Here is a 16,301-nt window from a genome sequence, read left to right as displayed (position 1 = left end):
TCCGTCGGGACCAGGCGCACAGTCCATGACTGCAGCGCCCTAGACCGCTCGGAGGGACTGATGACCTTAGCAGTTAAGTCCCATAGGATTTCACACGCATTTGAACAAATTGCCTCAGACAAACCATCATAAACATTCTGAATGGTGGCTTTCCAAAATCAAATTGCCCTGAATGTGACAGCAGTGTCGAAGTTCTGCATATTCATTCACATACACTGGTCAGCCGAAACATTATGATCGCCTGCCTAATAGCGCGTATGTCCATCATTGGCATGGATAACAGCGGCAACGCGTTGCGACACGGAAGCAGTGAGACATTGGTAGGTCGCTGGAAAGCGTTCGAACCACATCTGCACACACAGGTCGCCCAATTCCCGTAAATACCAGGTAGGAGGGCGATGAGCTCTGACGTCACGTTCGATCAAACCCCAGATGTGTTCGGTCGGGTCAGATCTGGCGAGCTGGGGCACCAGAACATCAACTGGCACTCGCCACTGTGTTCCTCGAATCACTCCATCACACTTCTTTGGTGACAAGGTATACTATCTTGTTGACAAATACCACGGACGTCGGGAAATGATCGTCCTGAAGGGGTGTTCGTGGTGTGTAAGCAGTGTACCATAGTCCTTAGCCGTCATAGTGCTTTGCAAGAGCTCCACTGGACCTGTGGATGACCACATGACTGTTCCTCACAGCATAATGGAGCCACCGTGAGCTTGTCTCCGACCTGCAGAACAGATATCCAGAGGCTGTTCCCCTGCAAGACGACGGTCTCATGCCCTCCGACTGATATAATGAAGAAGGTAACGGGATTAACCGGACCATGCAACCCTCTGCCACTGCGCCAACGTCCAGTGTTGATGATCGCATGCCCATTTCAGTCGTAGTTGCCGATGTCGTGATGTTAACACTGCCTCATGCGCGGGTCATCGGCTGTGGATGCTGTAACGGAAGCTATTAAAGGCTTTACTTTACCGAAGTATGCGATACCCTCCAAATTCAACCAGTTTAACGAGCATTTATGATTATAGAAAAGTTATTGTGTATGTTAATAATGATTGCATAACATGTCTCCATGAACAGTCAACTCAATAAATTATGCTTAATAACTGATCCACACATACGTTAATTTCACTTGATCACTGATACAGCAAATGTCATCATGTAAAAACACAAACTTCATCTTAAATAATTAATATGAAGTACGAAAAATAGTAGCCAAATTTCGTATTTTGGTTCTTCTTAAATGCAAATCACCTGTGAAACCTATTTGTTCACTAGGATCGTTTTAGCTCAGTATTCACATAAACACTCCTATTTTAGACGAAAACCAATGTAATTCTTATAATAATTCACGTTATTTATTTATTTATGCAAATTAGGGTAATCAATTTACAAACTTCAAAAAACTGCCTTTTTGTAACAAAGAATTAGTCTGTCAAGTCAACAAATCTGTCTGTCATTTTAATAACCTGTTAAATTACGTCACTCGATATAAATTAACAACTTACGATAACAGATGTTCATCTGATTTATAAACTATATCTCTTTTTAGTAGTTCTTTGATAAGGTTATAAATACAAGCAGCAAGTAGAGTCGGGGCGGAGTCAGAATGTCACTTTGGTAAAGTGTATGTGTGTTATTGGTGGAGGTGGATAAACATTACAAACAACATGTAAAAGAAGTGCTACTTTGTGTTGTGTCATTGACTTTGGTGGACAGTGAAATTAAGATGACCACCAGAGCAATAAATATTTGAAGGTTAAATATTTATTAGTTTCGCTCATTATTTATCATCAAAAGCACATAAAAAACGCGGGACCTCATCTATTTACCCCTAGACAACCAGATTTAGAGTCAGCATTAGCATCGAGACACAGCAGCGATCCCGCAAGCAGCAGCGATTACCACAATGCATTTTAATGGTGCCAACCTAACATCAAGTGCTAACAAGCTCCGTAAATGGGAGTGAAATAGTGCGATTTCAGCAATATCTACGACTAGGCGAACATTATAAGGCCCATTGTTACGAGTGTTCAGTGCACTGTGTGTTCAGACGCATTTGTACTCCGCCGAGCGTTGAAGTCTAATGGTATTTCCGCCACTGCTCGTCGCCTGTACAGTTTTACTAGCCTGACCAGTCTACGAGATACGACATCTCTAACGACCGCCCGCATCTCGTGGTCGTGTGGTAGCGTTCTCGCTTCCCACGCCCGGGTTCCCGGGTTCGATTCCCGGCGGGGTCAGGGGTTTTCCCTGCCTTGTGATGGGTGGGTGTTGTGTCATGTCCTTAGGTTAGTTAGGTTTAAGTAGTTCTGAGTTCTAGGGGACTGATGACCATCGATGTTAAGTCCCATAGTGCTCAGAGCCATTTGAACCATTTTTTTTCTAACGACCGTTGCCCACCCTACTCCACGACATCTGGATTTGGTGTCACCTTCGTTCCGTCACGTGTTGACACTCACCACAGCACTTCTCGAACCCCGACAAGAAGTTGCAGTTTCCGAAATGCTCGTAACGAGCCTCTGGACCATCACAATTTGCCCTTTGTCAAATTCGGATAGATCGCGCAGCTTCACGATTCTAGGCATGAACAACACGCTTATAGATACTACAAGCATCGTGCGTGTGTATGACTAGCAGCCATTTCTCGCCAGGTGACGCTGCTATCGCGTGGACGGGTATATAGCGATAGTAGGTCGGTGGTCATAATGTTCTCGCTGTTCAGTGTACATGCCTATGAGAATGTATGTTATGCTTCCGCATAAGTTGCAATCTGCTTGGTGCCTGTATTTTGGGTATCAGTGAATGGCAAAAGTGACAAGTAAGTTCATTGCTTACCTTCTGACTGCTATCGTTACTCCGTGCTGCTACTGCTTTTCAGCGTTTTCTTGCGATTTTGCTAATGGGGACGGATACATTCCCATTTCTCGCCAGTAGCCTCGTGTGAAACTGTTGCTGAGCAACGACGTGTCCCTTTGCAGAGGGTCCTGTATTGTTGGCAACTGCGTCATCTCGTAACACGTTGTGTATTATAAAAGGATAGTCAGAAAATAAGCACCGCACCATTTAGGAAAGCCTTCAGGGATATTAGAATAGGCATAACTAAGCTTGGTAAAAGGTTTACGACCCCGAGGGCGAGGTTAGTTTCAAATTTAAAAAAAAAAAGAGGCTGAAAGGAAAGTGGAAAATTCAATGGAACTGATCATTAAAGATAAGTCTTTCGGGATAGTAAAATATGGAAAACTGTTTTGTAAATTATTGCAATGTAAATATATGTGAGACATTTACTGCAATGAGTCTAGTCAAAGATCAGTCTGATTTACAATACGAACAACAGTTAACTGAATATGTAGAATGAAAGGGACAAGATGCGAGCAAGTGTGCTGACGGAGATTGTGATGGAGCATCCGTTATGAGTGGCATACACAACGGTATAAAAAAAGAATCAGGCCACAGTTTAAATATACTCCTTCAAGGCGTTGTAGAAAGGTGGAAAGCTAATCGGGAAACAGCAGTTTATTTCGGAACGTTTGGCATCCACAAATACTTTGATGACAGCATGCTATGGTCGTAGGATATAAAAAATTTTACTGCAAATATTTCCTAAGGTAACGACAATGGCGCCAAAACCATGGCGTTGGGCTTGCAGAAAACTTCTTAAGGGTCTAGCAAACAAAATTCGTAGATCTAAGGACTGTAACGCACAAGTTGTACAATAGGTCATAAAAACATAATACTACAATCTTCATACTCAGTATAAACCATTAGGAAAAATTAAGGCTTTGCGAGTATCGTCGTTGCAGCTGAATATAACTGACCTCAATAGAATGTCTGGTTATCAAACAACTCATTTCTTTAGTCCCTAACCAGGGACGTGCCTGTTGTGTCTGTTTCACGAATGCGTGGTGTCTGTCCTTCCGGACATATCGATGGGCCACCAGGCATGCCGATACAGTCCGCGCAGCTGTGATGACGCCGTGTCTCGGATGGCGCAGTAGTTAACGCACCAGCCCAGCAAGCAGGAGATCCTGGGTTCGAGTCTCGGTGCGGTATACATTTCCACTCGTCGTCGCTGTTTCCGCGTAATGCCCCGATGCCGCTGAAAGCAGTGATCCTCTCCATTTCTGTTCCTTTCTTCACTTTCCACCTCCAGTTTACAAATGTTGTGTTCCTGTTCACCAGAGAGCGGCGGGGAGCCGTCGCCCGGGTCTCTGCTAAGCGACGAGCCGCCGCTGAGCGAAGTGCGGGCCCCCAGCGCGGAGCGGGCCGCCGCGCTGCTGGAGGCGGCGCTCGCCAACCGCCGCCACGCCGCCTCCGTGCTGCTCTTCCGCCTCCACGTCTACCAGTACCACGGACGCGGTTCGTACCTGCCGGGCGCCGCGCTCGCCCGCTTCCTCTAACAGATACAACCAGAGTTAAGACCAACATTCACACTTGCCCTCACGTCACGGCATAACATTCAACAACGCATGTCAAATGGCGGCATTCACACAGGCCGTCTACGGCACGCAACGTCAAGTCACCATCAAGGTTCCTCGGGAAGAAAGTTTTGAAGATGACATTGGTGGGGACGGGGTTGGCGGGAGGGGGGGTGGGTAGGGGGGGGGGTAGCACTATGTCGTCGCGTACTAACATCGGAAAGTTACATTTTACTGCAGCACTCACTCATGTTGTGGTAGTGGATTTCGTGCTTTTATATCTCATTATTCTTCATTTTATTACTTTGCTTTACTTTCACAGAGCACTGCGGATGTCCCATAATGATTTGGATATTTTTCCCATTCAGTGTGCTTCCTATAGCGGCGCCATGTATCTGAAAACGAAATATGAGTTTGATTTTCCAGTAACAGAATAGAGCTGATGCCCACACTGTGTACAAATAAGAACTTAAATGCAGATATTTTCATAAAATGACACATTATATGTGAAAAGGTAGTTTTGTTGAAGGAGAAAAATACTGTTTTTTACATTGGTATTTGTTAGGTAATGAAAAAAATAACGGATAACGTGAACAGACCGTATTTATTCCCCAAAAAAGCTGGTGTGTTTCTATCCATAGATTTTCACTATCAAATATCAGGTGGTTATAACTAAACTGGCCCTGTCCCGAATGATGCAGTGCGGGCTGTATTCATAGCGTGACGCTGAAACGTCATATGTATGTTCATTAATCAGTGTGCTTGCGGATTATACTGGAAAAAATGTTCCGCTTTCTGTCACCAGGTGAATACAGGGCGCCGGCCGCGGTGGTCTCGCGGTTCTAGGCGCGCAGTCCGGAAACGTGGGACTGCTACGGTCGGAGGTTCGAATCCTGCCTCGGGCATGGATGTGTGTGATGTCCTTAGCTTAGTTAGGTTTAAGTAGTTCGAAAATTCTAGGGGGTCCGATGACCACAGCTGTTAAGTCACATAGTGCTCAGAGCCATTTGAACCTTTTTTTTTTTTTTTGATTACATGGCGCTGTAAGCACTCTGAATGCAAAATGTTTAGTCTTTCGACGTTGCTTGGCGACTCGTGTTGATTTCTTTTGTCAAGTCACTGTTGATGCCAAGGATTAAGAACGGCGAAGTTTTCCGTTCTAGAGGCAATGACTATTAAGATGAACAACCATGCACTACTGGTTCAAATGTGAGTGAATTCCTAAAGGGGCCAAATTGCAGAGGTCATCGGTCCCAAGACTTATGCACTACGTAAACTAACTTATGCTAAGAACAACACACACATCGATCCCCGAGGGAGGACTCGAACCTCCGACTGGAGAGGCCGAGCACTACTGCTAAAGTTGCTTTTATCAGAAGGACAGAAACAGCAGCGCTTCAGTGTCGGGATTGCAACCTCGCTTCCATCTGATAAGATAGCGAGAAAAAAATTATCTGAGGCTTTCGTGCGTAGAGATTTCTATTTCCTTAGGTGAAAGCCGTTATTCAAGGTACGTTTTCACTTGATATGCACGGTAGAAGCCTAACTCCCGGGCCACCACCTATTCACTCATCATCATCATCGTCATTTATGACTGATTATGCCTTTCAGCGTTCAGTCTGGAGCATAGCCCCCTTATACAATTCCTCCACGACCCCCTATTCAGTGCTAACATTGATGCCTCTTCTGATGTTAAATCTGTTACTTCAAAATCATTCTTAACCGAATCCAGGTACCTCCTCCTATCCCCTACTGCTGAACTCATGAGTCTCTTGGGTAACCTTGCTTCTCCCATGCATGTAACATGACCCCACCACCTAAGCCTGTTCGCCCTGACTGCTACATCTATAGAGTTCATTCCCAGTTTTTCTTTGATTTCCTCATTGTGGACACCTAAAATATCTTACTTCTGAGATAACGGCGACGATAAGAACTTAGCAAGAAGAACACGTTGTTTATTCCGTGCTACACGCTGGTGCCTAGCTCGTCTTGTAAACTTGCTTCAAATTCAGGACAGAACCGCTATTTAAAGCAACGATGTCCGTTGTCTCTGTGTCGCTGTATTGTGTGGTAGTGGTTCTTCCGACCATTTGTTCGTATTCAAATTTTTACTGTCTCGACGCTCGCTATTTCCAGCTTATCTTTGAACAGTACACTTCAGTTCAGCACATTCGCGGCACCGAGCTTCTACAAAACTACACACATCAAAAAAAGTTTTGCATCACCTCGGTTCCGAGAGTTACGGAATCTGTACAGAAAATTGGAGTAGACATGCACATAAACATCACTTCCGCCCTTTTTATTGCTCATGAAAACCACACATTGCATGTTGTACCACCATACAGTGAAACCTTCCGAGGTGGTCGTACAGATTGCTGTACACATCGGTACCTATAATACCCAGTAGCACGTCCTCTTGTATTGATGCATGCCTGTATTCGTCGTAGCATACTATACACAAGTTCAACAAGACATTGTTGGAGCAGATTGTCCCACTCCTCAACGGCGATTCGGCATAGATCCCGCAGAGTGGTTGGTGGGTCGCATCGTCCATAAACAGCCCTTTTCAATCTATCCATGGCCTGCTCCATAGGGTTCATGTCTGGATAACACGCTGGCCCCTCTATTCGAGAAATGTCGTTATCCTGAAGGAAGTCATTCAGAAGGTGTGCACGATGGGGGCGCGAATTGTCGTCCATGAAGGTGAATGCCTCGCTAATATGCTGCCGATGTGGTTGCACTATCGGTAGCAGGATGGTATTCACGTATCATACAGCCGTTACGGCGCCTTCAATGACCACCAGCAACGTACGTCGGCCCACTTGTTGCACTCGCTGAACAGTGTGTCTAAGGCGTTCAGCCTGACCGGGTTGCCTCCAAACAAGTCTCCGACGACTGGATGGTTGAAGGCAAATGCGACACTTATCGATGAAGAGAGCGTGATGCCAATCCTGAGCTGTCCATTCGTCATGTTTTTGGGCCCATATGTCCGCGCGGCATGGTGTCGTGGTTGGAAAGATGGACCTCGCCATGGACGTCGGAAGTGAAGTTGCGCATCATTCAGACTATTGCGCACAGTTTGAATCCTAACACGACGTCCTGTGGCTGCACGGAAAGCATTATTCAACATGGTGGCGATGCTGTCGGGGTTCCTTCGAGCCATAACCCGTAGGTAGCAGTCATCCACTGCAGTCGCAGCCGTTGAGCGGCCTGAGGGAGGCATGTTATCGGCAGTTCCTTTCTGTCTGTATTTCCTCCCTGTCCGAACAACATTGCTTTGGTTGACTCCGGGACGCCTTGACACTTCCCTTGTTGATAGCATTTCCTGACGAAAAGTAACAATAAGGACGCGATCGAACCGCCGAGTTGACCCTCTAGGCATGGTTTAACTGCTTACGACAGAGCTGTGTATCTCCTTCCTGGTGGAATCACTGGAACTGATAGGCGCTGCTCATGCATGGTTGTTTACCTCTTTCAGCCGTTTTAGTGACATGGTTCTTTACCTCTTTCAGCCGTTTTAGTGACATGGTTGTTTACCTCTTTCAGCCGTTTTAGTGACATGGTTGTTTACCTCTTTCAGCTGTTATAGTGACATGGTTGTTTACCTCTTTCAGCCGTTTTAGTGACATGGTTGTTTACCTCTTTCAGCCGTTTTAGTGACATGGTTTTTTACCTCTTTCAGCCGTTTTAGTGACATTTCTGAACAATCAAATGAAATGTCTGTAATACAATATCCACAGTCAACATCTCCCTTCAGTAGTTCTGGGAACTGGTGCGATGTGAAACAGTTTCTGATGTGTGTGATTACACATAAAGTAATCCTTTGACTGTCTTAAAAAGTAGATACGGAACTGTTTCGATACTTTGAGATATGTTTTGTTTTCGGTTTTTGCTACATAAAGTCAAGGGAAACACTGTCTAAGGTTAGTGATAATGTTAGTCCCCAGTGAGACCAAGACTACAAAGCTCGTCATTTCTGTGAGCATTTTATCATTTTATGTAACTAAATGAATTATGTGAGTCTTGGAACACTATCAGGAGACATTTTTTTTTATTAAATCTGAATATGTCCGTTTGATATAGTTGAAACTGCTAACTTAAAAATGTGACTCAGACAGGCAATTACCAAAAATTGGCAAATAAGCTACAGATTCTCACAGAATTGTAATGTAGTGCTTCATATTATTCTAAGTTAAAGACATTTTATTTAATGACAGTTTCAAATCGTGACGCATTCATTCTCATAATACACTCCTGGAAATTGAAATAAGAACACCGTGAATTCATTGTCCCAGGAAGGGGAAACTTTATTGACACATTCCTGGAGTCAGATACATCACATGATCACACTGACAGTTCCACAGGCACATAGACACAGGCAACAGAGCATGCACAATGTCGGCACTAGTACAGTGTATATCCACCTTTCGCAGCAATGCAGGCTGCTATTCTTCCATGGAGATGATCGTAGAGATGCTGGATGTAGTCCTGTGGAACGGCTTGCCATGCCATTTCCACCTGGCGCCTCAGTTGCACCAGCGTTCGTGCTGGACGTGCAGACCGCGTGAGACGACTCTTCATCCAGTCCCAAACATGCTCAATGGGGGACAGATCCGGAGATCTTTCTGGCCAGGGTAGCTGACTTACACCTTCTAGAGCACGTTGGGTGGCACGGGATACATGCGGACGTGCATTGTCCTGTTAGAACAGCAAGTTCCCTTGCCGGTCTAGGAATGGTAGAACGATGGGTTCGATGACGGTTTGGATGTACCGTGCACTATTCAGTGTCCCCTCGACGATCACCAGAGGTGTACGGCCAGTGTAGGAGATCGCTCCCCACACCATGATGCCGGGTGTTGGCCCTGTGTGCCTCGGTCGTATGCAGTCCTGATTGTGGCGCTCACCTGCACGGCGCCAAACACGCATACGACCATGATTGGCACCAAGGCAGAAGCGACTCTCATCGCTGAAGACGACACGTCTCCATTCGTCCCTTCATTCACGCCTGTCGCGACACCACTGGAGGCGGGCTGCACGATGTTGGGGCGTGAGCGGAAGACGGCCTAATGGTGTGCGGGACCGTAGCCCAGCTTCATGGAGACGGTTGCGAATGGTCCTCGCCGATACCCCAGGAGCAACAGTGTCCCTAATTTGCTGGGAAGTGGCGGTGCGGTCCCCTACGGCACTGCGTAGGATCCTACGGTCTTGGCGTGCGTCGCTGCGGTCCGGTCCCAGGTCGACGGGCACGTGCACCTTCCGCCGACCACTGGCGACAACATCGATGTACTGTGGAGACCTCACGCCCCACGTGTTGAGCAATTCAGCGGTACGTCCACCCGGCCTCCCGCACGCCCACTATACGCCCTCGCTCAAAGTCCGTCAACTGCACATACGATTCACGTCCACGCTGTCGCGGCACGCTACCAGTGTTAAAGACTGCGATGGAGCTCCGTATGCCACGGCAAACTGGCTGACACTGACGGCGGCGGTGCACAAATGCTGCGCAGCTAGCGCCATTCGACGGCCAACACCGCGGTTCCTGATGTGTCCGCTGTGCCGTGCGTGTGATCATTGCTTGTACAGCCCTCTCGCAGTGTCCGGAGCAAGTATGGTTGGTCTGACACACCGGTGTCAATGTGTTCTTTTATCCATTTCCAGGTGTGTAGTTTGAGAATGACGTTGCCTCTGATGCGGAAACTTATTTTATGAAAGTGTATCACTTTCACGCTCCATAATAACTGATGCACCATTATACCATCAGCAGCTGGTAATTCGAATTCTGGCTATTATTTCAAAATATGTCGTAACTCCCAAGGGAGTTATTCAAATCTAGTATGACTCGCAATATCGAGATTGAGTTCCTTTCACCAAATAGTCTCACTTCTGTAATTGAAGATCATTGCTAAATACTTGTCCCACTATGGCACCTGTCAGTATATTTTGCTCTTGTCGCATTCGAAGCTTGATGAGCCCGTCATTATTAACATTATAGGATACTCGATTGCTAATAATAAAAAAAAATCCTTTTATGCAATTCGTGTCAGAGTCGTAGATTTTTCGTGAAAATGTCCAGATAAGATCGTAATAAGTGTTTCATATTAATATGTAATTTAACTATCAATCTTTACCACAATGGTTATATACTTTAGTATAATGGTTACAGAATAGATTGGCTACAAGTTTATCACATGTAGCGTGGGTTGACAACACGACGATATTAGGTGGTCGCGCATCTATGTCTGTATTATCAGGGACTCCTGCAAACGACCCGTAGCGTAGATGCTTTGACTGTCACTGGCCTCTGTATGGTCGATTGGCCATTTACGCTAACGCTCCACGCCGTTTATTCACTTCATTTTCGATGCTACCACAGAGTCTACATTCTTTCCACACTGAAGTACTAGGGCTTTTTGGATTCCTTCTGGCGCGATTTCCTCTGACAAATTTACTAGTTGCATGAGACGACATCGTTCATTATTTCGTAATTTTCAATGTAGTGCTGATTTCATTTATGTAGCGTAGGATTTTGGTGGAGTCGGTTACGGGCTGAGAGATTTGCAAGGGTAGGCTCAGTTTAACCACTAATTTATTAAATAAAAAATGTTCATATCCATTAGAGACGCATATGGTGTGTAATTAACGATATCAAAATGGCTCTCACCTTTGGACGACACTTTCGCGCGCCAGCGTGGCATCATATAACAGTCATAACAGGTCACACCGCTGGATGCCCCAGAAAGAATGATCAATATTCACGGATATGACAGGAACGATGGACGATCATTCAAAGCAGAACTTTCTAGTAAACATTGGCTCTAGGATGCATACCTTAAGAGCTATGAACACTTCTTCATTCACGATAGTGTGAAACAAATGTCATCTACTGCAAGCTCTTTGGTTTTCTTTAACGCCATTGAGCTCAGGGCTTTTTGCCAGAAGTTACCTTCTCAACAACGTGATTTTCTTTTTAAATGCATCCCCATGCAATCGTAAATAAGATGTTTCTCGTCGTGCGGTCAATCAGTCAAGACCACTTTAAATGCTAGGTCAGCCTTTCATTCCAGATGTTTTACTTTTAGTTCCGGGTCTTACTTTTCCTTCATAAATTCAACAACCACGACTTTTAAATCGCAAAATCGTGTCAATACGCTCCTTTACTTAACGGGAGGTTTACTATCTTTTGGTTCCAAGAATCGATTTTTTTTAAATTGCCTTTTTGGATCCATGAAAGTATTTAGAATCACCCCTGAAACGATTTTTCCGAACAAGGAACGGAAATGTTTGTTATTCGCGCTTGAACAAAAAAATGCACCTTCTTGAAATCAACCTTTCTCATGCACCAGTTTTATTCTTTCGGAGGACAAGTTATTGTACCGGTGCTTGGGAGGAAACACATAAACTTCAAATGAAAGTTTGAATGCCTGTGTTTAGAAGTTAGCCCCCAAGCATTTGCATTGTGGTGCAAAGACTGTGGAGATTGCAATTATCCTGGCAGTTAGCAGCTTCAACGAAGGGTATTCAGCAATTCTGAAGACCACGACAACGATGGACGTCACCCTGGAACTGTATTCGACGCAGTTCGCCAAGCATTCGGACGACCACCGGATTCAAGCTGTCGAAAAGCGCACGTCACCGGCCATACGAGCGGCTCTGGAGCAGCGCAGGATGGCCAGATTGAGCAGAACGCCCACTATGAGGATGGACTAATTTATGGACCCGGAATAGCAGATTTAACGAACATTGCATAATATTGCATTTATATGTAGCCAAAACTTGAAACGCGTTTTTTCTCGAAATGACGTTTACTTTATCGCGCGATATGGTAACTTCAAATCTACTGAACCGGTTGGCATGATTATTTGTTTCCGACGAAGCTAACTAAATTGTCTAGGAGTTGTACCACTTTTATTCCGATCCATAAACTACAAATATTTTTACTTGGGCGATGAAGCCGAAAAATCGACAAAAAACATATTTTCAAATGGCCGCCATTTTTTCCCTATGGTCCAAATAACTTAAGCGAGCTGCAATTCCTAAAGAATATTATATACTTCGCTAAGGTCAGCTCAATTTTGACCTGTGACATACCACGCATGGAGGTCTACATCGAAATTTTGTTTCGTTCCGACGGCATTTCCGCCTTTGTTCTTCGACATTTTTGGTGGAAAAAAATTCCACTTTGTAGAGGGAATATTAATAAGCATTTTTAGCGAATCTGACATTAATATCTTTAACAAATCCAGAGAAACAAATTCTCAAATAACATGTTTTTTCGGGCCAAAGATAGTAAATCCCCCCTTAACAACTTACTTTGCAGTAATACATGAAAGTCTCCATACTCGTATTCCACTTCCCCCGAAAACTGTTGCAGCTGACAGTGGAATAATGACCAAGACGTAGGAGAGCTTTCTCTTTATACCACCAATTACTCCGCGTGCTGACTGCCTGAAACTTTAGCACGAAGTGTTTCTTGATGTACAGAGCGATGAATCCCGTCTGTCGATCGTCGTAATGTTTTGCTCTTTCATCGTCAACTAAATCCTTACATTATTTCTGCATGATGTAATAACTTACAATAATGTTTATTCAGAAAGCAAACTAATAATAAACTTTATCACCGATCTTAGGTCTGCCATATTTAACACTGCTACGTCTCCTTGGCCACAAAAGCCTTCTACTGGGTTTCCCTATCACGTAGGTTCGCATCTGCCTCACTCGCACACTACAGCGCTTAGGCCTCAATAGACAACGGACGCCTGCGAGTTTCCCCATCTCGTGGTGATTTTGCGCCCTTTGTGGCATCCGGTCCTGGACGACAATGTTCGTTTCACAATCCCTGGAGGCTGACTCTTTCGGCCTTATACTTAAATGAGAGCGCGATGCTCTTTAACTCACAACTCTCTCGCAGCGCCGGAGCTGTAAGTCGCCAAGCATGACTGTGTGGCTGCGGGCAAGAAAAACGTCCCGCTCAGCACGACATACTCATATACCGGCTAATACTTTTCCAAGAATGAAAAATGCTCCTGGGGTACCACAAAAAAGTCGAATATGTTCTCGGCAGAGTGAGGGGCGTAGAGGAAGCAAACTAGCTTTTCGACTTATCTGAGAGCTTCAAAGACATTGAAATCAAAATATCTGGCGCATTTTTATTTGGTAGTATTAACAATCATGTCCTGTAAAACAGTGCATCATTAAAGTAACATGACGGATGATGTCATGCTATATAACATGATACATGTCATTATGTCATCCAACATCATATTTGTCATGTCGTGCAATACGACAGAAATGTAAGATACTTGACCTCCACTCTGGGACACGTCCTGCTACAGATGCACCCACGCTCTCGGGTTCTTTCTATTGTAGATACATCTAACTGTCTAGAAGCACATAAATTAGTGTCTATTTGTGCTTATCTCCCTCACCATACGTATAAGAGGGGATAGGATTAAGAGAACTTACTGGGCTGGAGAAGTATGGTTAATTCGTAAAAAAGTGCTGATACGTACAGATGTTTTGATTTAACTGTCTTTGAAGCTGCCGGATAAGTCGAAAAGCTAATTAATTTCCTATACAACAGTAGCTATGCCCAGGATATATTCAAGTTCTTTTTTGTACTACGATGGGAGGACTTTTCATTCTGGTTCCTAACCTTTACCCTACCATTATTTTGACATTACATCGACATAGCTTCGCAGCCGATGTAAATTTTTGTTGACAATTGATTCGGTATGGATCTTTTTATTGTCTTTCGAGCTCTGTTGCTTATATCTCGAAAATTGCTAAAGCTCACTGGACAAAAAAACGCGTGTTTAGTTAATTCATTTACTCAACTTCTACCAAAGTTTAAATCAATTTGTACAGGTTTAAGGAAATGGCACGCTTCAGAAACCCCTCCCCCAAGAAAACGTGTGTTTTGCAGGTGAAACACAAAAGAAGCAAATTTTTCAGAACATAAAAACTTCTCTTAGACCAAGGTCCGACACACTGGTCGACCAAATTTAAACCAGTCTGGAGCTATTTAAAGGTGACTGTTTTTCCACTTAAAATCCGAATGGTGCACATACAAATGGTGCAATTATCCGAGCATTAATATCGGCGCAGTTAAAACCTTTTTTGAAAGGAATTAACGGATTAGCACAATTTTGCCTCGGCGCCAGCTGCGATTCGTCGTTCAATCTGTGCTTAATATATGGTAACACAGCTACAGTAAGACAGATTTTCGAATGGCTGAACAAATGGTCGCTGTTCAGGACTAAACTAAAAAATATTCATCTCATATTCCTAGCTCAGATACGAACCAGCACCACAATCATACAAAGTGGCGTTCCTACGCGCGACCTTTTCAGACATATTTGTTACAGCGCTTCTGCGTTATCGGAAGTTGTCGATGATGAGCAATGCTACATTGGTGCGCAAAAGTCGAGGACGAGAACCTTTGGGTGATGTGTCCCTGCCAAGTAAAATCACTTTGTGTCTTATCACTACTCCACAAGCTCTTCACAATGACACCCAAATCAGTGTCCCAGATGGCACCTGATCACTGTATCAGTTTACAGCTTTGTGTTGTTTCTGTTATGGTCTTCAGTCCTCAGACTGGTTTCATGCAGCTCTCCATGCTACTCTATCCTGTGCAAGCTTCTTCATCTCCCAGTACCTACTGCAACCTACATCCTTCTGAATCTGCTTAGTGTATTCATCTCATGGTCTCCTTCTACATTTTTTTTTAACTTCCACGCTGCCCTCCAATGCTAAATTTGTGAGCCCTTGATGCCTCAGAACATGTTCTACCAACCGATCCCTTCTTCTAGTGAAGTAGTGCCACGAACTCCTCTTCTCCCCAATTCAATTCAATACCTCCTCATTAGTTAATTGATCTATCCATCTAATCTTCAGCATTCTTCTGTAGTACCACATTTCAGAAGCATCTATTATCTTCTTGTTCAAACTATATATCGTCCATGTTTCACTTCCATACATGGCTACACTCCATACAAATACTTTCAGAAACAACTTCCTGCCACTTAAATCTATACTCGATGTTAACAAATTTCTCTTCTTGGGAACGCTTTCCTTGCCACTACCAGTCTACATTTTATATCTTGTCTACTTCGACCATCATCAGTTTTTTTGCTCCCCAAATAGCCTAACTTCCTTTACTACTGTAAGTGCCTCATTTCCTAATCTAATTCCCTCAGCATCACCACACTTAATTCGACTACATTCCCTTATCCTCGTTTTGCTTTTGTTGATGTTAATCTTATATCCTACTTTCAAGACACTGTACATTCCGTTCAACTGCTCTTCCAAGTCCTTTGCTGTCTCTGACAGAATTACAATGTCATCGGCGAACCTCAAAGTTTTTGTTTCTTCTCCATGGATTTTAGTACCTACTCCGAATTTTTCTTTTGTTTCCTTTACTGCCTGCTCAATATACAGATTGAATAACATCGGGGAGAGGCTACATCCCTGTCTCACTCCCTTCCCATCCACTGCTTCCCTTTCATGCCCCTCATTTACAGCTTTACCCACAAGTAATTCGTAACAGTCACGCCAATGTACCTACACTGGTACGATGACTTTACAGGCAAAACAGATATTGCAACACAACACGATCTATCCTTTGTTGGCTCAACCATTGGTTATGCATTACGGGTCTCATACTTATTAGCGATGCAAAATGTGACAAGGAAGGTCCACCGGCTACCACTGTAATGAGCGAGGAATATTTCACAGCAAAAAGGGGTAGCAGAAAGAGAAGATAAAAGTCACAAGTTTTTAAAAGAAGCACGTCAGTGATTGAAATGTAATATGAGGAAAACATGAGGCAAATGCCAAACACCTGCTGGTAGATAGGCCTGTATGTGAAAGCTAACTTCC

The 16,301-nt window shown here is 44.3% G+C and overlaps 1 protein-coding gene across 1 annotated transcript in view; it reads left to right on the top strand.

The window, feature by feature from the left end:
- LOC126278929 (uncharacterized) overlaps nucleotides 1-16,301 on the top strand; it is a gene marked incomplete at its 5' end in the record, with an annotated part of 247,925 nt that overhangs the window by 106,563 nt on the left and 125,061 nt on the right. Inside the window, one exon of the mRNA XM_049979206.1 lies at nucleotides 4,186-4,362. Within this exon, the coding sequence (XP_049835163.1) occupies nucleotides 4,186-4,362 (177 nt within the window). The remainder of the gene's footprint in view (nucleotides 1-4,185; nucleotides 4,363-16,301) is intronic.

This window comes from Schistocerca gregaria, chromosome 6 (genome assembly GCF_023897955.1).
Source record: "Schistocerca gregaria isolate iqSchGreg1 chromosome 6, iqSchGreg1.2, whole genome shotgun sequence".
NCBI classification, from domain to species: domain Eukaryota; kingdom Metazoa; phylum Arthropoda; class Insecta; order Orthoptera; family Acrididae; genus Schistocerca; species Schistocerca gregaria.
This window is presented reverse-complemented; position numbering and strand designations above follow the sequence as displayed.